This window comes from Lasioglossum baleicum, chromosome 13 (genome assembly GCF_051020765.1).
Source record: "Lasioglossum baleicum chromosome 13, iyLasBale1, whole genome shotgun sequence".
Taxonomy (NCBI): domain Eukaryota; kingdom Metazoa; phylum Arthropoda; class Insecta; order Hymenoptera; family Halictidae; genus Lasioglossum; species Lasioglossum baleicum.
Genome location: NC_134941.1, coordinates 10,869,186 through 10,889,362, shown reverse-complemented (window position 1 = coordinate 10,889,362; position 20,177 = coordinate 10,869,186). Strand labels below are relative to the sequence as shown.

Below are 20,177 nucleotides of genomic sequence, written 5' to 3'. Positions count from 1 at the left end.
CTTTTCGGATTCATATTTTGAATAATTCCATCGAATCGATCGACTAATAATTTCTGCGAGATGTACATTGCGTTCGAAAATGATTTATACAGGAACGAAATGCATCGAATTTAATAAAGATGTAACGCTTTAGGAACTGTCCACATTTTTAGCATAAAAAATTATATATCACAACAATTCCTTGTGCGAATCTATTATAATTCATCAAGACAATTTATCGAAGTTCTGATATGATCGAAATCAAGATCATTGAAAATATAATTATACATTTAAGATAGGAATATGTACTGTCGTTGTTAACAGTTGTTAATATTGTTACTGCCTGGTCTGTAGAACTGCAGAATATTTAAATGATTACTGCACAGTTATACACAGTATACGTACAACTTATACATATAATTATATATTAAAACGCGATTAATACATACCATTCTGAGCAGAACTTTAAAGTTGCTAATTTGTTTCTTTTTTTAGATTATACTGTAAGATAAAATTACAATTTATACAAATGTATAATAATATGTAAATATATATTAAAATGTATTTATACATACATAACTGCATTTTTTGATACTAATTCTATCCTTAAAGAAAATCTTAAAGAAACCTTTGAGATGCATTATCCTGAAAGAAATTACTATATATCGTCGACTTGCGTAATTATATATGAAAATATATAATTCAGATTAACTCATTTATGACTATGATTACAATAGAATCAACGTATATAGCGATTAAGCGGAACTTTAAAGTTGCTACTATTTTTACAAAACTAATATGCTTTATCTGTATAATTACATATTAACAAGTAATTCGCATAACTTATAAACACGATGGTAATACGATGCATTTATAAACTTAAACTCATAGTTTCTGCTTTCTTAACTTATACGATAATCGCAACTTATATAATTACGTTATTAATATATAGTTTAGCGTGATTCATGTATAATTACAATCGTAATGTGGTTAACAGTTCCATCGTTAAATAGAATATTTTAGTAGAAAATGTTGCTCCATCCGTGGCACAACCTATGGCTAAGCAGCACAATATGTACCGGTACGAAAGTATGCGTAAAACAGAGAAATAGTTTTCTAACTCGTAACCGAACGGTGTCGATAAGTGATCATGTAATTCTTTCAATATCGCTCTTTTGACTAGAGAAATTAAAAGACATTATTGACTTTGATAGAGATATTTCGTGAACTATATTAACAAGTGTAATTATGACTAAAAATTATAGACAGGAAATGTCGTTATCTCATTCTGTTTCGAATATATTTTATCTAAATTATTCACGCTTCGATATGAAAACATAAAAAGTTGTTTTTAACAATACTGTATTTTTCGATATATTCACAGAAGAAATCATTCTTGAGAAAACAATCATTTGGTACGCATTGCACAAAATGTATCACTGTAAAAAATTTACACTCTAATTTACTCTAATTACTTTTAACTAACTGGAGTGTGTTAGAAGTGTTTTTTTTTCAAATGCTTTCTAAACTCGGGCAATTTTACAAAATATAGGAGACCGAGGTCTATGTACCGGTACATAGGAAAACTGCTAATGTAAACCTAAATTGTCAATACAGAATTCTCCAAGTCAACTTCATTACTCGTTACACTCTGGAAGACTTCCGTTAAATCTCCTGATTGTCTTCTGCAGTCTCATTGTCTACGAACTCGACGTGTGTGAATGGGAAATGACCAATTTTGCCGTGCAGTTCACCTTCCCACTGGCCGTTCATATTAGTCTTTGTTACTTTTATCACATCTCCGACTTCCAATTTTAGGGCCGTTTTATCGTACGCATTCGGTACCCTCGCTTGTTTTACTTTCGCAAACGCGGGTAATGTTCGCTGAATATTTGATCTGCGTGTGGTCCCTTGTCCGCTTTCCGGGTAAGGCATTTGTGAACCGGTAACTTGTACAGAATTCGAATTCACTGTTGAACTTCCTCCACTTTCTGGACGTGAATTATTTTCCATTACCGAGTGATTATCCTCATCGTACTTCTGAACGTATGGAACTGGAACCGATCCAGTTTGACCAAGACTGTTCTTGGCAGTCCACCACTGCTCTTCGTCTTTTGAAATTATCGTGAGAATTTCACCTGTGATAAACCATACGTATTCGTTAGCAAATTACCTACATCGATCATTCACAAAATTAAATAAAGAAGAAAGCAAACCTTTCCTAAAAGGCAAGTCGTCAGAATCGTTGCCTTCGAAGTCATATTTTGCTATTACCCTCTGTGTTTTCTTGGGAGCAGGCCTGATCAACGGTGTTGTGTCCAAGTAATGTAATTTATAAAAAGCCAAAAGGTTGGGAATATCGGGAAACATTTGATCTCCGATCCTATAACGTATTTGATCACCCTGCTGAAGTTTATTTATTATATAATGGCTAACTTTGCTGTCTTCTCGTACACACAATACAAAATCCCCTTGTATCGACGTGCTGTCACGTACTAAAAACACACCACCTTCTTTTTCACCCATGAGTAAATCCGAGGCATCTTGACGTGACATTGCACCAAAGTACCAGCTGAAAAACAGTACAATTATAAATACTCCGTTCCAATATTTCATGAAATGATCGTTCAAAAAAACATCAGCGAGGAGTTAAAATCAAAATACTGGATGTTCGACGAATCATCTTCGTACAGATGAAATTTTCTGAATCGAATATTTTGAAAAATATTCTGTATCGCGAAGGTTATTTGAACATAAAACCTCGCGAAAAGTTATGCGATTGGCGTAGTGTAGATTTACAGGTTAACAGTCGATACAAACGTCTATTATATGAAGTCACGTCGAGAATTAAATTGATAGACAGAAGTTAGACGGAAAAGAGAAAATGCGTGGTTATTTACCTGGACCTGTCATATTGATCGAACGTAGCAGCCATTGTTTTGCAATTGAATCCGTCAAGATCGGTGATGTTGAATTTGTATACTTGTTGATCAATATATCGTAGGAGCGCCTCTTCTATGTGTGTGTGAAAAGGACCCGGAAAAAGTAAAAAACGCAATAGGGCCTGGATCGCGCGGCGAATAGCGCCCTTCTCTGGGACGGAGGGAGGCCCGGGTTCGAATGGTTCGAATCCCGAATCGAATCCCTTTTTTTTCCACAGATCCTGTAATATCAAAGAGCACCGTTCTCGAAGTGGCTTTATTAAACGTCTGCATAGCAAAATTATAAACAGTCCTCTCCGAAGAGTTTCTATCGCTCGATGCAACGCGTTTTAAGACACCGCCTTCGAACGAAAAGCAAATAAATACATTCGAAAACCTTTCGGTCAACGAGATCAAATCAATTTTTTTTTTTAAATCACTTGTCAGAGTGTCTCGCCTGAAGTTGCGTATTCGATTGGAACGAACGCAAACATGTTCGAAACAAGTGCTTACTTCCTTTTTTGATAGGTTTCTCCCTCGCATCAAATACGTTGCACTAATTCCCCGTTCCTCCCTTTTATTTTCTTTAATTGCACAAAGGATAAGAATTCTTATCGTTAATTACATACGAATGGGAACGTTTTTTCGAGTTGTACCTTTTCGAAAATGGTAACCAGCATTATCTACCTACGACATAAAAACAACAGCCAATAATGAGTCGTTCAAGCTCTGCCAGGCGCCAGGCTCTGCTAACGTGCTAACGACAGAAGATGATAACAATAGAGGCGAAACTCTCGTCGGAAATTTTGATGTTCGTAATATTGAAATTGTTTATCTAAGTACATACTGGTACATATACATATGCACAGTATTGCCGTCTCTGCAAGTTGATACGTCTGTCCTTTCTAGTGGCCTTCAGGATGAAACAGGACGAAAAGGCTGAATGCGAGAAATTGGAAACGGTGCAAAGCGCGGCGATATTTGAACCGCGTAACATGATAGAAAACGACGCTTCCTTTGGATTTCTAGTACGTCGCCGTAATTATTATCAAATCCTAATTAACATAGCATAAAATGCATTCTTTCAACTTTAATTAAACCACAGACGGGGTATAGGAGTGGACCAATCACCCAATGCATTTTTTTGTCTCAGGTCCGGGCTCTATTTAGACTCTAGAGTGCCCTTACCATTTCTGTGTCACATCCTACCATATCAGTCAGAACTAATAAAGATTGGGACCGACCAGGGACTGATAATCAGTCATCTAGAGCTACCCTGGCCCACTTTCAACCAGCTGACGGTTGACCAAAGGTCCTTCAATACTGGTCTACAGTTCTAGTCCATGCTAACAAGGAATAAATTGAGTTCTGATCTGCTTGATGTATATGATACCTGTATATATGAGTAGTAATTTTTTAAGACAAATTTCAAGATAGTGAAATGAAATAAAATCCTATTTTCAATGGAAACAGCCTTTGTAGATCCAAAACAAATAAAAATTGTACAAAATTCCGTCGAATTTTATATTCTCTCCTTTTTTGAAAATTTTTATAAGTCATAAATGCATGAAGATTCACAGTCTAATGTTATGTCATGTGTAGACTGCGGATCTTTATGCAAAATAAAAAATGTTTGCATTGATTGCAAGACACAGGAGCGAAATAAAAATTTCTTTTTTCTTTTAATTGTCTGATTAAACTGAAGCTGATACGCTCTCTGATGTCTTTAAATCTCTTTAATATGTCCACTGCTTTAAATTGTGCTTACCCATTTTTGTCATAAATGCATAAAATCCGCAGTCTATATAATCATGAATTTTGAAAACAATTTTTTTTGAAATATGAGGAACAGGTTTAAGAAAACAGTGCTTAAACTTTCACAGATTTATTAGATCTTTTCTTGCTAGCGCGTGAATTCTCTGTAGAATTGATATTGATTTTTTCGTCCTAACACGACCCCATTATCCTAAAAACTGCATGGTATGTGTTGTAATTAAACCAAGAAATACATAGGTTTTACTTAAACGGAATTCGGAGAAACAATGACTCATGTCTGTAGCAAATTCATCGGGCTAACTGTGTGATTAACGCTGCACACATTTCGAAGAATTCCATTGTATGGTGACCAGTCATTTGCGGCGGTGGAAGTGTCGGATCTATAATAAAAATTGTTATTATAAAAACTATCAAACGAAGATTTGTATTATTTATGATACTTTACCACGTCCTATTTCTTCTCCTTCTTCGCTAGACAAAGACTTGAAGTCCAACAAATAACTTTTACTATCGACTTGGTAAAGCTGCAACGACATTTTGCTAAATCTATCGGTTATTTTATTTTTCTGACGCACTCGAACACTGTAGGCATTTATGATCTTCCATTCCTAAAAAGAAAAGGTAGACAATCTTGAATTGTTGAAAAAAATGAGTAATTTCCATGATGTATAAACAGAATTGCTTACAAAGTTAAGAGCTTTCATAGCGCGATAAACTTCGTTCATGATGTCGTTAGGTTTCGACTGCGAGCGTATTCCTAAGTGCCACTTAGCCCGCTTTACCGGAGTGCCACGATTGCCTTGTGTTTGCGACGATGTGCTTCCTTGAGAACTTTGTCGTTCTCGCAACGCTACGATTATACAATATAAATAATAAATATGTCACAGTTAATACTATTTTATATTTTGAACCGCGATACTTGTTACAACAAACATACGTGCTATTCTTTCCGGATGCGGTCTCAGAGGGCTGTTATTGGAATCGTTGGGACTAAAAGCTACAGGAGGTGGGCTAGAAGCCACATAGAAATCTTTCAATTCTGCTTTAGCAGCCTCGTCGGCGATTAATTTATTGTCTATTATCAAATGGTAGGCGATCGCTAGTTGATCGTGTGGATCTCCACCCAACAACGCAGAGTGAACTTCTGCTTCCTTTACATTGAATTTGTCGCAAACTTCATTTACCGCGTCTATATTTATTACAGAAGAATCCTGTTCGACAGGAGATGGGAACAAATATGTGGGTAAATCCTTTTGGAACCATTCGTGCTTCCTAAAATAAAATCGTCGTTTAACTAAAACATTGTTACATTTCAGAGGATAAATACAAATTAATTGTATAGAATTTTTTGTACTTGATATCTTCGATGGTAGCCCTTTTCATTGGATCCACTTGTAACATGTGACACAAAAGACTTACTACGCTTTTATTCAGGTACTCTGGAATGGGAAAAACTCCAGCTGAAACGAATATTCTGTTTCAGTTTTCGCATAAAGAATCGATAATAATAATAATAATTATATAAGTACTACTGACATTTAATTTTACGGAAAAGTGTTGGTACATGTTCATCGTCGAATGGTAATGTTCCGCAAAGGAGCGCATATAATATTATTCCACACGACCAGATATCAACTTCGGGACCAGCATACAACTTTCCCGAAATTACTTCCGGCGCTGCATAATTCGGTGAACCGCAGGAAGTGCGTAAAAATTCTCCATCCATCATCATGTTCGATAACCCTGAAGTTACAAAAAATTCGACATAAGCGAAACTCATTTATTCCATGTAAGGTACAAGACATTGATTCATAGATATTCGAAAAGTGAAATAAATTGAATAGATTCCACAAAGGTTTCCAAATGTCTTGTACTTTGTCGAAGCTTTTGTTCAATATATAATAAAGTCCCAGCTCTGTCCAAATACCGAAGTCTGCTATTTTTACATGTAGATTCTGATCTAAAAGTAGATTTTCAGGCTTCAAGTCACGGTGAACTATCATGTGCCTATGACAGTAATCAACTCCTGAAATAATCTGCTGGAAAAATCTTCGTGCCTCGTATTCCTTCAGCTTTCCATGTTTCACAATGTAGTCGAACAATTCCCCGCCCGACACATACTCCATTATCATAAATATATCTGTAGGTGTGCTTATCACTTGGTACCTAATAAAAAATGTAGATTTGATTAACCGTTATTTTATACATTTCAACGTAAAGAATCATTGACATACAATTTAATGATGTGAGGGTGTCTGAAGAGTTTCAGATTTTGTATTTCTCTTCTAATCTTTCCGACCACATCAAGGCTTTTAATTTTCTGGCGATTCAGAATTTTCACTGCGACTTTATGTTTTGTCAGAACATGTTCTCCAACTGCGGAAAAGGTACAAGTTATAAATTTGACAATTATACATTTTCTGAAAACACACACACGAAACAACTGACTCACTTTTTACTTTACCAAATGTACCGACACCCAACGTTTGTCCAAGCGTATAATGACCTATCTTAACGATAGGTTGTGGTTGATTAGACGGAATCTTTTCAGACATTTTGAATATTTCTGCAATAAAGGATTAGAAGAATTGTTGAGAGCTAAACACTTGAAACTGTTGAATACGAGTGTATTTTAACATTTAGAGACTTGTCATAATATTAAAGACAAACCGTTGTAAACACCTTTCAACGCAATTAATTACTGTCATCACACGTACGTGATGAATTTATAGCAGATTACAGCAAGGTCGAATAGAATAAAAAATTAATTGCATTCGGTGATTTCGCTTCTTTTTTTCTTAATAAAATAGCGATTGTTACGTCGAAGAATATAAAAGCCCGTAAAGTTAAAAGAATACTTATTTTCGCGAAATCGTAAATCAGATTGCAAATGATTTCAATCACCTGACACTATTTACATGTTCTTTGACACTTATTATCTTGAAGACACTATTGCACAGCCATTCGATGCAATGTTTCAATCATTTATCATGTAGCATAAAGAATAGGAAGCCACTGATCAATTTTCTGTCCGTAGATAGAAATACATCTGTATTTTTGATTTTTCGAAAACTGTTCATTATAGTGATGGGCGCAATCGACTAAAAACTATCGATTTAGTCGATAGTAGCTGTTACTATTTTCAGTCGACTAGTTTTACTGAACTATCGACTGAATTTCGCAGTGGTGGGGGTTACTATTTTCAGTCGACTAGTTTTAGTAAAACGACTGAATTTCGCAGTGGTGGGGGTTACTATTTTCAGTCGACTAGTTTTAGTAATTTCGCAGTGGTGGGGGTTACTATTTTCAGTCGACTAGTTTTAGTAATTTCGCAGTGGTAGGGGTTACTATTTTCAGTCGACTGTTTTACTGAACGACTGAATTTCGCAGTGGTAGAGGTTACTATTTTCAGTCGACTGCTTTCACTGATATATATATATATATATATACTGCTTTACTAAACCCAACTAAACCAGAGGTTACCTCTCTGATTGAATTATCAAATTAATTAATTAATTCATTAACCCCATCCGTCCCTCGGTGTCAAATTGACACAGTGGTAAAAAACCGATAAAATAACAAGCAGGTGATTAGTTATTTTTCGATGATTTTTAGTCAAATTGATGAGTTAAAATTTCGGTTATGTGTTTCGCATGAAAAAGATAAAAGTCACGAAGTCTCGGGCAAATTTATACCTATAAACAATTCGATATTTCGAGAAAACTGCCAGATTGACGGAATTCAATTGTTGTATGTACTACTAAATATTAATTATTACAAATATTCTCCGAAAATATGAATGATTTATGCATTTCATTTATGTTAATAAAATATTTATTACATTCAATACAAAATTGATATTTTATTATTATATTTATCCTATCCTATATATTATATGTAATATCGATAACACCAAAAGGATTATTTATTTATTTATTTATTATACATGTATAAATCTGAAGAAGCTAGGATTGTTGTATTCTAAATAATGATAGTACAAGTTCGTGGGAATGGAACTTTATTCGACAGATCAGGTATAGCGGATTTTTCTTCCAGGCCCGCGAGATACATACTTACCGTGGCCTTGTGTGGGCCCATCGGATCTTGGTCGGCGCGACCCTTCGGAAACTCGGGGGTTTATTATGTGCTATTGAGGCCTTTAGGCCGGCAACGAAAGATTCTAAGTAACGAGACATGCATATCATAAAACATCTAAATTGCACGCGCTAAAAATAGCTTCATTGTCGCTTGCTTCGTAAACCGACCCGACCATTTGCACGCCAAATGTTTTATTGTACGTGCCGGTGGCCGCTACAAACCCAATATGTATATATAGACTTAAATCAAATAAAAATATAAAAAAATTACAGTAACATAGCATGTATTAACAAATTAATCGCAATAGAGGAAATTATAGATAAACATTAACTTAAAATTAAACATTTCTTAGTGCCCTACATAAGAATTTCTTAAAGTAATCAATAGATCCATTGAAGAAATCAATCATATCAATAAATTTAATAAAACCTAATATTTTTAGACCAGCGTTTACAATATTATTACAGTGCTTTGAGAAATTTAATGTAGGTGTAACACAGACGACCAAGTCATTAGTTTCACTAATGTTTAATTATAAACTTATAAATAATATAAAATTGTAAAGTACTATATTTTTAGATAGTCTCTCCAAATTATAATAAATAGGAAAACTTATATGGTATGAAATATGATATTGTGGAACGAAAGAATCTTCACGTGCGACTTTTCTTGGATGTGAAACCACTGTGAATATACTTATAACTTTGACAATATAAACCGGCTTTCTAGCTAAGGATTGAGATTTTTCTCAACCACTCGAGTTCAGTAACGAAATAGATTTGAACGCGTCTGCAACAGCGAACACTTTTGCAAGCAAGGAAGCGAACGCTTGGTTTTCTATGAAATCAAATAGTTTAAACCATTTTTAATTTTAAAACTGCTCCCTGAATAATTTTAATGAACTGTGGCTGCTTTTTTGGCGCTGCCCTACGCTGCTGTTTTAGAAAACTTCTTATTTCCTTGCCATATTCCTTTCCTATTGTTGTCCATTCTGCGCGGGTCTGGTCAGTCCTGATATACATGTGGCGACCAGATCCACGGCCTCTCCTGTGTCTCTTCCAGGTATCTCTCGAACCTATTCGAGATTTACGGTCAGGCCCTGGCGAACGTTTCCTTTCTTTACGACATCCTCTCCTGCTTGCCTTCCTCTGCTCTTTCCGTTTTTTATAGCATCCTTCCGCGATTGCTTCTTTCCACGTGTCTTTACCTGTCTTTCCTCTTCTCCTAGATTTTCCTTACTTTCCTATCCTTAATTTCTTCTCCTTACTTTCCTCCCACTATTCGGGTTTCCACCTCTCTTCCATTTTTTCCTTTTCCTCGGGAGTTTCTATACGTTGACGAGTCACTTAGTCACAAGTCGTTGGTCTCTGGTCTCGCGTCGTACACCAAGTTTTCTCTTAAATAAACTCGTGTTGAGGAAACATTCTGAGTTCTAAAATAGTGTTTAGTAGTATACATAAGTTTTCATAGTGTATATATAATACAATATGTATAAACAAAAGCGCTCAATAGTGTGGCAATATTTTGAACAAAAGACACCAACGAGTGCCGTGTGTCGCTTATGTAAAAGAGAATACAAAAGTGCAAAAAACACATCCAATTTAAGTGACCATTTGAAGCGCAAACATTTCACAGTGCTGGAAGCCGATCGTCGCGTGCACGAAGAAGCAGAGTCGATAGACGTGGATGATCAACTTGCAAGTGCTACACCTGGAACATCAACGCAAGCACAAGGAATTACATCGGTGGCTTTCACTTCAAATGCAAATTTGGCAATCCAAAATGAAGACTTACCAGGTATGGTGCAGAGGTCTCGGGTTCATTTAAGGCAGCTAACATTGAGGACAACTTCAAATGATCTATCACAAACAAAAATTACAAAATTAAATAATCTGGTGGCAGCCATGATTTGTAAAGATTTGCAACCGCTAACTATTGTAGAAGACGAAGGCTTTAATGAGTTAATTAAGGAGCTTGAACCACGATATAAACTTCCCAGTCGAAGAACACTGGGACGGACCATCTTACCACAATTATACATTGACACTAAAAATATAATTTTAGAAAACTTGAAAAAAACAAGTCATGTTTCTATTACGACAGATATCTGGACCAATTTAAATATGCAATCCTTTTTAACGATCACTGCACATTATTTTATTGAAAATAAATTACGCTCAAACGTATTAGCCACTAATCTTTTAACAAATAGCCACACAAGTCAATATATTGCGCACTGTATTCAAGATATTTTATCGGAATGGCAAATCTCAAATAAAATTTGTGCTGTCGTGACAGATAATGGTGCAAATATTAAAGGAGCTGTACGTAACTTAGGCTATATGCATTTGCCATGTACAGCACACACGTTAAATTTAGTGGTAAACGATTCCATAAGTGGTGTGACTGAAATAATAAATTTATTAAAAATCTGCCGTTCATTAGTTGGGCACTTTAAAACAAGTGTTGTAGCAGCAGAGAAATTAAGAAGTATGCAAAAGCAAATGGGCTTACCAGAACTGAAGATAAAAAAAGATGTAGCAACACGCTGGAATTCTTGCCTCGTGATGCTGGAGAGACTGTTTGCAATAAAAGTGCCTTTGTCTGCTGTCATAGTTTCATTAAGCAGAAGTCCCACATCACTTACAGCTGAACACTGGGAAATCATAGAAGATATCATACCGTTATTGAAACCACTAGAATATGTTACAACTGATTTATCAGCAGAAAAATATCCCACAGCATCCAAAATTGTTCCTTTAATAAGAGGAATTCAAAATGCTATAAACATGATTACACCAGAAACCACAGCAGGACTACGTTTAAAAAATAATATTTTAAATAATATTGAAATAAGATTTAACTACATCGAACAGAATAATATTACTTTAATAGCCACACTATTAGATCCAAGGTTTAAAATAGCTGTATTTGAAGACAATAGGATTGCACAGACAGCACAGAATATATTAAAAGAAGAAATAAGTTCCTTGGCAAGAACAGCCAGTAGTCATGAAACGAATGCAAATAGAGCCATAGCAGAAGAACCATCTCAAAACAATGAATTTTGGAACTTTTTTGTATCAAAAGTGTCACAGTTAAATAACCAATCTACGCATATTGAAAATGTAACAACCATCATCCGTCAATACATAGATTTACCATATGAAAACATTAAGAGTTGTCCAGTCGCATTTTGGAACAAATATAATTGCACAATGCCACAGCTTTTCGAGATAGCAGATAAATATCTTTGTATTCCTGCAACCTCTGTACCCTCGGAGAGAATATTTTCAAAGGCTGGACAGATTATGTCTGAAAGAAGAAACAGACTTTCAGCGAAAAACTTAGACCAATTGATCTTTTTAAATGTCAACATTTAAAATATATGTATATATATATATAAATTTGGGTCAACTTCATAGTGGAGACCATAATCATTTAAGGTTAGATTAATTATAATTTTGGAATTTTTACCTTAATTTAATTTTATTACTAATTTCTACTACGACAAATGTAAAATATAAAATAACATTAAATATTTTTAATTTTAGGAACCTCTCTCTCTCTCTAATAAAGCTGAGCGTCATGAAAACCATCGAATATGGAGAGCAATGAACATGAACCAATAACGCAATTCAGTCAAATAAGCCAATTCAGTCGACTGAAAACTATCGACTAAATAGTCGATAGTATGTAGTTACTAAATAGTAACTAGTCGATAGTTGAATTTAGTCGATAGTGCCCATCACTAGTTCATTATCGAAATGTTTCACACTCTAAGTGCACTCTATATACGCAGCACTGTCTTAAACCCGGTTGGCGGCACGTATGAAATTATCTTTTCATATTTTCGAAAAAAGATATTCGAAAATTGTATCGAAAGCTAGATGTACAATTAATATTATCGACAAATTTTATGTTCCTCCGATTTAATTTTGTTCAAAGGAATGTATTACGCACTTGTACGTATCTCTGAACCGTACAATTTGGAAAGTTTATAACATTACATGTCTCTTAATTCGTTCCAGGTTTTAAAGAAATTGTTGTGCAATTGCTTCGTTGTTGTACAGCTTGTCAATTATATTCGTAAATAATTAATAAAGGAAACCGAATGCACCCACTAACGTCCGAACTTTGTACTGCAAGTTCCTTCAGTAAAAGGAACAAGAATGAACAAGAATGAGCTTGTAATTGAATCTGACTGTTGAACCTGTTAATGTTCCTGGTTTAGTTTAATACCAAACAGAGTAACGTCGCAATGTCAGGGAAAGAAAGCCCGATTAAATATTTTTTAAGCGGAGGATTCGGTGGAATATGTACCGTAATCGCAGGACATCCTTTAGATACGATAAAAGTAAGGTTACACGATTAAATACCGTTATAGAAAAAACTCTTTAATTGTTTATAAAGCCGAATACTTATTCTTCCATACATTCGAAATAAACAATGATAAATTGGTAAACGAAGCTAACGAACTTCTACTATTTACTTACATTTATTTATTTATTTATCAAGTTCCTTTTAAATTAAACACAAGTATTTCCTATGTCAATATAAATATTGTAAAAAGAACAATGACTGTTAACAGGTTCGTCTTCAAACTATGCCTGTGCCAGGTGTAAATGAAGTAGCTCTGTATAATGGAACGCTAGATTGCGCTAAGAAAACAATAGCAAGAGAAGGAGTGCGTGGTTTATATAAAGGTACAAAGTAGATTGTTGATTCTCAAAATCGATTAGAAATTCTAAGTGAAAAACGTGTAACAGTTTATTTACTAAATCATTTACAACGCGTACTTATTCTCTTAGGTATGGGTGCACCTTTATGCGGCGTAGCTCCAATATTCGCTATAAGCTTCTATGGCTTTGGTCTTGGCAAGCAACTGTTAAGAAAGACTGACAACGAACAATTGACCCCGACACAATTATTTGCTGCCGGTGCATTCAGTGGCATTTTTACAACATTTATAATGGCACCTGGTGAAAGAATAAAATGTCTTCTACAGATACAACAAGGAGATGCAAAACCAAAATACATGGGGCCTGTCGATTGCGCGAAGCAACTGTACAAAGAGGGAGGAATAAGAAGTATATATAAAGGTACCTGTGCTACTCTTCTGAGAGGTATGTGAAATATCAATTTATCATTTCTTTTCTTTTTCCATTTATTTTCACAGTGACACAGTACTAACATACATTAACTTTTTCACCGCGCTCCATTATGTTTTACTATTTTCATTCTAAACTTTTTGTTTCTATATATAATCTATTCCTACCTATGCACAAGTTTATACTACAGATTCAGTTACATCGTGTTTGATCATGCAAGTATACTCTAAAAACGATATATTTAAAACAAATAAATTCGTAGGAGCTGAAAATTAAGAATTTTGCTACATTCGAATTTTGCTGTTTTTATACAAACATTAATTACTTGGGAATTGTCTAACTGATTATGTTATTGTCTTCATAAGAGCTCTTTCCGAAAGAAGATTTTTTTAAATGTCTTCTTCTTAAACTCCTGCATTGCAGACCACCTTTTCGTAGCGCATAGAAAACGCCCCAGTTTCGCAATCCCTTTGGAGTCCAGCAACGCGGTGCTGTTTCTCGTAATCTATTTACCTATTTTTGGCAAAAGGACAAATGTTTTTGTTAATATGTTTTAAAGCAATTAGGGTCGAAAGAGCACCTCATTTTGTCTTTACCAGTTGAGGATTCCATGTGGTCATGGAACAAGTGCAGTCCCATGGATTACCGTCTAATCTTATGGTTGATATTTGTTGTTGTTGTTTACTTGGACCGCGCAGCATCTTGAAAAAGTCTAGAGGTAGTGTGGTCAATTTATTCTTGGTAAGAATGATTTCTTTCAGTTCTTGTTGTTGTTGTAATCCAAAGAGACCTGGCGGAATAAATTCTAACTCGTTGTTAGATAAATCTATGCGCTTAACATGCTGCAATCCATAAAATGCATCCATAGAGACTTTACGAATGTGACAATAACTTAGATCGATATCCTGCAGTTTGATTAAATCCACGAATGCGTCGAATTCTATGCTTGTAATATTTCCACGTGCTTTTAATTGTAATAACTCTGGCATTCCTTGGAATACAAAGCGTTCCAATATATGTACTTCTAGATTGTATATATGCAAAACTTGAAGTTGATGTAAACCCAAAAATGAGTTTTTCTGTAGATATAGTTTCGAGTATTCCCCTCCTAAGTACAACTGTATCGTTGTGTTCATAATTTCGAAGGTACTGGAAGCAAAAGATACGTCTTTAGTGTTTATCGACGATGTACTTACATTGAATTAGAAACTGTAGAAGTTACCTCGGAAATACCGAATCTAAAGGATTTTCACGAAAATCTGCTATCTTCAGCATCGGAAAAGGAGGCAGAGATAATTCTGATAAGAAAGTTAAATTATTTCCTCTTAAATCAAGATTTTCAAGCATCAGCAAGCCTGCCAAGTCAACGCTTTTAAGTGTTAACAACTGGTTACTTGCGAGTGAAAGCACTTTTACATTAGGTGTACCATAAAAACAAAATTCTGGAATAAATTTTAGATTATTCTTCTCCAATGAAAGATGAACAAGACTGTTCAAGCCATCGAACATATGCCACGATATATCTTGTAAATCACAGTCGTAAACTCTTAAGTGAGTTAAGCTTCCTAAACCAGTAAAAAGCCCAACAGTTTCTCTGTAGCCCTCCATTTCTTGCTTGTAGATATCATAAGGTAGTATTTCCTTGTCGTTACTGTCATCGCTATTTTGTTGACTTAAAAATATCAATCTATGCCCTGTATTTAGCAATTGCTTGTTTCTATTCTCCTCCTCAGTTGTGTTCATCGGCTTCACTACCAAATTGGCTTTGTTTCTTTTGGTTGGGCTCAGACTTGTTAGCTTCACTCGTTCCAAATTCAAATAAAGAAGATTCAAGCCCAGCGGAAACAAAGAATCGACAGATAAAATGATTCCGCCATGATGTTGGTATTTATTGTTCGAATTTTTCCATCCAGGTTCATTGAAATCTATGCCTTGTATGTCTAAAGATATTAATTCTGTAAAACGCTGAAATGTTGTCGATTGCAGGAGAATCTCAAAATCTCTGGCACCGGATTCGAGTATTGTAAAAATCTGAAAAATTTTCGAATACACATATATGAACATACACTAACTTCTCTGACACATAATGAAATGTTTGTAATATCTTGTATTATATTCACTTGTATATCCGAAGGAAGTTTTTCCAAAAGTTCTTCGTAATCTTCTGCCACAACACAGATTGCTACCTTCAAGAATTCGCTGATCATAGAATGATCCATGTTCAAACCAAGTTCTAACTCGACATCACTGGATAAAGTCTGTTGAAAAGAATTCGATTAAATTATGAAAGAAGAAAGAACGAATTATTGTCACACATACCTGATCTTGACTCGTTCGAATCCAACGCTGCAGAGGCAAATCAGCAAATCGTTGTACCTCGCAAGAACATCCTTGTGGACATTTCACTTCCCAGACACCGCCGATGTCGATTATTTGGCCGAAGCACTCGTTCTAAATGATATGTGTTGTATTATTATTCGATCAACGGCATGTCGTTTCGAGGAGAACTCGTATTTTAAGAAGTTAGATATAAAAATAATTGTAACTAAGAAATAATGTCGAATTTAGTACGGATAAAAAAATATTCTCGAAGCGAGTAAAGTTTTTTTTAATTAGGAGGAAAAATTCTGTACCAGCAGAGTGATCAGAAGAATTAAAATAACCGTCATTATCCGTTTGGAACTAGAGGAACGAAGAAAAAGTGGATCGTAAAACCAGTAATGGTACGCTGGTTCGAAGGAAACTGAATTTTGTTAACTGTTATCTATCTGCCTCGATGTCCCCTATCAAACAGGATGTTTCCTATCTAGCAGCCTACACACACTATTCTCGCTTTATAATTATAAATAACGTTTCCACAAGATGCTTGGATTATGTAGATCCAGGTGGAACTTTCTACTTTCCATGTTATTATTAGAACTAGTTTTCATTGTGTTACCATATTCTTTCTCTTTATGAAGTATTTCGAACGAATAATTCTTTCTCCTCCTTGTTTCCTCCATGTAAAATTCCATTGTCAAAACTTTCAGATATTCCTGCCAGTGGAATGTATTTTATGACATACGAATGTCTGAAAAATTGGTTGACTCCTAAAGATGGAAGCCTTGGACTATTTCCTACGATATTTGCCGGTGGTTGCGCTGGTATTGCCAATTGGATCGTTGGGATGCCTCCTGACGTATTGAAAAGTCGTCTACAAAGTGGTACGTATATTTTAATTATTATTATTTCTCTTAGAAATGTGCCATATTATTACACAAATTTTTACAGCCCCGGAAGGTACTTACAAAAACGGAATTCGAGACGTCTTTGTAGCTTTAATGAAGAAAGAGGGGCCAACAGCTTTATACAAGGGATGTGCACCTGTAATGCTCCGTGCTTTCCCAGCGAACGCAGCATGCTTCCTCGGTTTTGAAATATGCATGAATTTCCTAAACCTGGTGTTGCCTGCTTTATAAAGTACATTATACACTTAATAATCTAATTGCATATATTGTAACTACCAATATATTTTTGATATGAAGCAAAACTGAACTGTACGTGTAATAGCATCGTCATTAACTCACGTTTATTCGATTATATAGTAGTTATGGATGCTATTACAGTAGCTGTTCCTGAAATTATAGTTTATGAGCAATTGGATTGTTATATAACATTGTTTTCTTTATGGAATCTCTATTTTGTTAATTTGTAATACGAATATTTTGTAATTGCAAGCGAGAAATAAAATCTGGAAATCTTTTCCAATTTTAACCTGTATTTTTATTTCTTTACGTCGAGAGAACAAGGCGATAGCTATTTATATTTATATAGTCGATCTAATAGAAAATTTTCAATAATTCTCTTGCTTCGTGTAGTTTTATTACACCATGATTTGTTGTAATTCATTCATTGAACATTTCTTGAAGGTTCTGATCAGTTCTGATATGTCAGGACCAGTCAGGACATCCGATTTTTTATCTTATCCTGTCCGCTGTATTGGAATGATTGGAATTTATGAAATAAAAATTTTGAAGTGTTCCTAACCTACCGACTACCGATATATGTATATGTATCGCTTTTTATCGTCGTGGCAAGTTTACTCTTTGTGACAGTAACGAAATTTATAAAACATATAAAAATGATATTGAAAGCTGTCATATTAATAGGAGGCCCTTCGAAAGGTTTGTTTTTCTACGGTTCCACTTTAGTCTGCTATAGATTTTATACATAAAAATAATATAACCTCGAACCCAGGTGTAAATATTGGAACATTCGTTCCAGTACGTCAGTCGTTAGTTAAGTATATCGTTAAATTGATAATGCAAAATAACAAGAAGAAATATACTTTGCAGGAACCCGATTTAGACCTCTTTCCTTGGATATACCGAAACCATTGTTTCCTGTCGCTGGATTACCAGTGATACAACACCACATAGAAGCATGCTCAAAGGTGGAAAATCTTGGTGAAATATTAATAATTGGATCGTATCTCGCAAGCGATTTGGCACAATTTATTAATGAGATGACAGCTACGTACAATATAGTTATTAGATACCTTCAGGAGTTCACTATGTTGGGAACTGCCGGAGGAATGTATCATTTTCGTGATCAAATACGATCCGGTTCTCCTACACATTTTTTTGTGATGAATGGTGACGTTTGCGCCGATTTTCCTTTGCAAGAAATAGTTGCATTTCATACGGAAAAACAAGCGTTACTTACAATTATGGCAACAGAAGCGACCAGACAACAATCCATAAATTATGGATGTATGGTTCTCGGTAAAGACGGGGAAGTTGCGCATTACGTAGAGAAACCGTCAACGTTTGTCTCAACATTGATTAACTGTGGAGTCTATCTAGCTTCTCCAGATATTTTTCAAATTATGGCGGATGCCTTTTATGCTGGACAGAATCAAGAAACTTTTACGTAGGATATTTTAGTGCTGGATACGCGTGTACTTTTTTCCAAAACATCCAAGAACAACACGCAATGGTACTATAGTTTTAATAGATACTCTGTTTCCAGGCAATTGAATGGAAACAGTAGAGACCCAGCTCATATATCTCTTGAACAAGACATATTAACTCGATTAGCTGGAACTGGTCGCTTATTCGCACTACCTGTACTAAGATGGTGGTCACAAGTGAAAACAGCAGGTTCTGCGATATACGCTAATCGGCATTATTTAGCTTTGTATAAAGCGAATCGCTCGGATCGTCTTGCATTTACTACTAATGGGCCTTGTAAAATTATCGGCGATGTTTATATTCATCCGTCAGCTACGGTTCACTCAACAGCAGTGGTAAATAAATTGTTAAACCTCTTTTCTTTGTGGCACAGTTGTTAAAGAACCCATTAATAGGCTTCCAGTAGATAAAACGTTCAATATAGATTGATTCGTGTTGTACTACTCCTTTTACAGTTGGGTCCTAACGTAAGCATAGGTCCAAACGCTATTATCGCACCAGGTGTTAGAATAAGAGAATCGATTATATTAGCTAATGCTCACATTCTAGCACATTCAATCGTTCTCCATAGTATAGTAGGCAAGAACAGCTATGTAGGAGAATGGGCACGTATAGAAGGAACGCCGTGCGATCCTAATCCTGATAAACCATTCGCGAAAATGGAGAACTTGCCATTGTTCAACACAAATGGGAAACTTAATCCTTCTATTACAATTCTCGGTAATTAATTTCTCATTCAAGACGTTCTTTGCACGTGAAAAAATTATTTTCTACCATTTACGTTTCAGGCACAAGCGTACGCTTAGCGGCTGAGAAGATTTTATTGAATTCCATTGTCTTGCCGCACAAAGAGCTCACGAGAAATTTTAAGAATGAAATAATCCTTTAAACTGTTCGTGTTTAATATTGTATGCATATGAGTTGGTTGAGCCACCTACAAGAAGACATCCTCGTGGAATGATTTATCTATTTTTACTTTAAGATTTTAGAATCAGTAATTCATGCAATCGTTAACGAAGCACAAATGTCAGTCGCCTAATGAAAACCAGAGAGTAATGCACAACGCATAGATTGGTCAATTAATTCTATTGACGTACTGTTTTTTGTAAACGAGTTTTCTGTAAATAATTAATATTTACTAAAGTATAGTGTATATATAGTGATATATATATATATATATATATATATATATATATATATATATATATATATATATATATATATATATATATAGGTATAATAAGGTTTGTAAACATTTGTATCATTTGTATCTATGTATTTGTATTAACAGGACTATTTTAAATATTTTTATTGTATGTGAGGAGAATTTTCTTTTAACA

At 34.9% G+C, this 20,177-nt stretch overlaps 5 protein-coding genes and 2 long non-coding RNA genes across 13 annotated transcripts; 3 read left to right on the top strand and 4 right to left on the bottom strand.

Annotated features, from left to right (window-relative positions):
• Positions 1–511: 511 nt before the first annotated feature.
• Positions 512–3,912, bottom strand: Crk (Crk proto-oncogene, adaptor protein). 3 transcript variants are annotated; one of them, XM_076437154.1, is made up of 4 exons: positions 3,748–3,912; positions 2,880–3,142; positions 2,196–2,551; positions 512–2,117 (listed from the first exon to the last, which is right to left on the bottom strand). In XM_076437154.1, the coding sequence occupies exons 1-4, from the start codon at positions 3,895–3,897 to the stop codon at positions 1,645–1,647; spliced, it is 1,242 nt and encodes a 413-aa protein (XP_076293269.1). In that variant the 5' UTR covers positions 3,898–3,912; the 3' UTR covers positions 512–1,644. The 3 variants fall into 3 exon arrangements, with proteins under 3 accessions (XP_076293269.1, XP_076293272.1, XP_076293270.1); XM_076437157.1 differs by lacking the exon at positions 3,748–3,912 and adding an exon at positions 3,557–3,670; XM_076437155.1 differs by lacking the exon at positions 3,748–3,912 and adding an exon at positions 3,414–3,619.
• Positions 3,142–4,412, top strand: LOC143215221 (uncharacterized). Its single transcript, XR_013010317.1, has 3 exons — positions 3,142–3,711; positions 3,810–3,928; positions 4,054–4,412. It is a non-coding gene; the product is annotated as an uncharacterized LOC143215221 (long non-coding RNA).
• A 357-nt stretch (positions 4,413–4,769) lies between these two features.
• Ampkalpha (AMP-activated protein kinase alpha subunit) lies at positions 4,770–12,663 on the bottom strand. The gene is made up of 11 exons (XM_076437151.1): positions 12,527–12,663; positions 7,581–7,748; positions 7,129–7,242; positions 6,911–7,052; positions 6,604–6,842; positions 6,213–6,419; positions 6,031–6,136; positions 5,614–5,948; positions 5,363–5,526; positions 5,122–5,284; positions 4,770–5,056 (listed from the first exon to the last, which is right to left on the bottom strand). The coding sequence occupies exons 3-11, from the start codon at positions 7,229–7,231 to the stop codon at positions 4,965–4,967; spliced, it is 1,551 nt and encodes a 516-aa protein (XP_076293266.1). The 5' UTR covers positions 7,232–7,242; positions 7,581–7,748; positions 12,527–12,663; the 3' UTR covers positions 4,770–4,964.
• LOC143215219 (uncharacterized) lies at positions 8,596–12,491 on the bottom strand. 3 transcript variants are annotated; one of them, XR_013010315.1, is made up of 5 exons: positions 12,252–12,434; positions 11,937–12,089; positions 11,289–11,430; positions 10,569–10,633; positions 8,596–10,484 (listed from the first exon to the last, which is right to left on the bottom strand). It is a non-coding gene; the product is annotated as an uncharacterized LOC143215219 (long non-coding RNA). The 3 variants fall into 3 exon arrangements; XR_013010314.1 differs by having other exon boundaries at positions 11,289–12,089; positions 12,333–12,491; XR_013010313.1 differs by having other exon boundaries at positions 11,289–12,089; positions 12,252–12,462.
• On the top strand, positions 12,600–17,638 carry Colt (carnitine/acylcarnitine carrier protein colt, mitochondrial). The gene is made up of 6 exons (XM_076437158.1): positions 12,600–12,739; positions 12,806–13,131; positions 13,366–13,480; positions 13,586–13,900; positions 16,915–17,088; positions 17,156–17,638. Exons 2-6 carry the CDS (start codon positions 13,036–13,038, stop codon positions 17,341–17,343), a joined length of 888 nt encoding a protein of 295 aa, XP_076293273.1. The 5' UTR covers positions 12,600–12,739; positions 12,806–13,035; the 3' UTR covers positions 17,344–17,638.
• LOC143215204 (uncharacterized) lies at positions 13,916–16,965 on the bottom strand. 2 transcript variants are annotated; one of them, XM_076437136.1, is made up of 6 exons: positions 16,824–16,965; positions 16,205–16,336; positions 16,006–16,143; positions 15,108–15,916; positions 14,482–15,034; positions 13,916–14,398 (listed from the first exon to the last, which is right to left on the bottom strand). In XM_076437136.1, the coding sequence occupies exons 1-6, from the start codon at positions 16,824–16,826 to the stop codon at positions 14,222–14,224; spliced, it is 1,812 nt and encodes a 603-aa protein (XP_076293251.1). In that variant the 5' UTR covers positions 16,827–16,965; the 3' UTR covers positions 13,916–14,221. The 2 variants fall into 2 exon arrangements, with proteins under 2 accessions (XP_076293251.1, XP_076293250.1); XM_076437135.1 differs by lacking the exon at positions 16,824–16,965 and adding an exon at positions 16,519–16,802.
• A 158-nt stretch (positions 17,639–17,796) lies between the features above and the next one.
• Gmppa (GDP-mannose pyrophosphorylase A) lies at positions 17,797–20,012 on the top strand. 2 transcript variants are annotated; one of them, XM_076437152.1, is made up of 5 exons: positions 17,797–18,048; positions 18,220–18,796; positions 18,881–19,172; positions 19,293–19,557; positions 19,626–20,012. In XM_076437152.1, exons 1-5 carry the CDS (start codon positions 18,006–18,008, stop codon positions 19,724–19,726), a joined length of 1,278 nt encoding a protein of 425 aa, XP_076293267.1. In that variant the 5' UTR covers positions 17,797–18,005; the 3' UTR covers positions 19,727–20,012. The 2 variants fall into 2 exon arrangements, with proteins under 2 accessions (XP_076293267.1, XP_076293268.1); XM_076437153.1 differs by having other exon boundaries at positions 17,810–18,048; positions 18,896–19,172.
• The last annotated feature ends 165 nt before the right edge of the window (positions 20,013–20,177 follow it).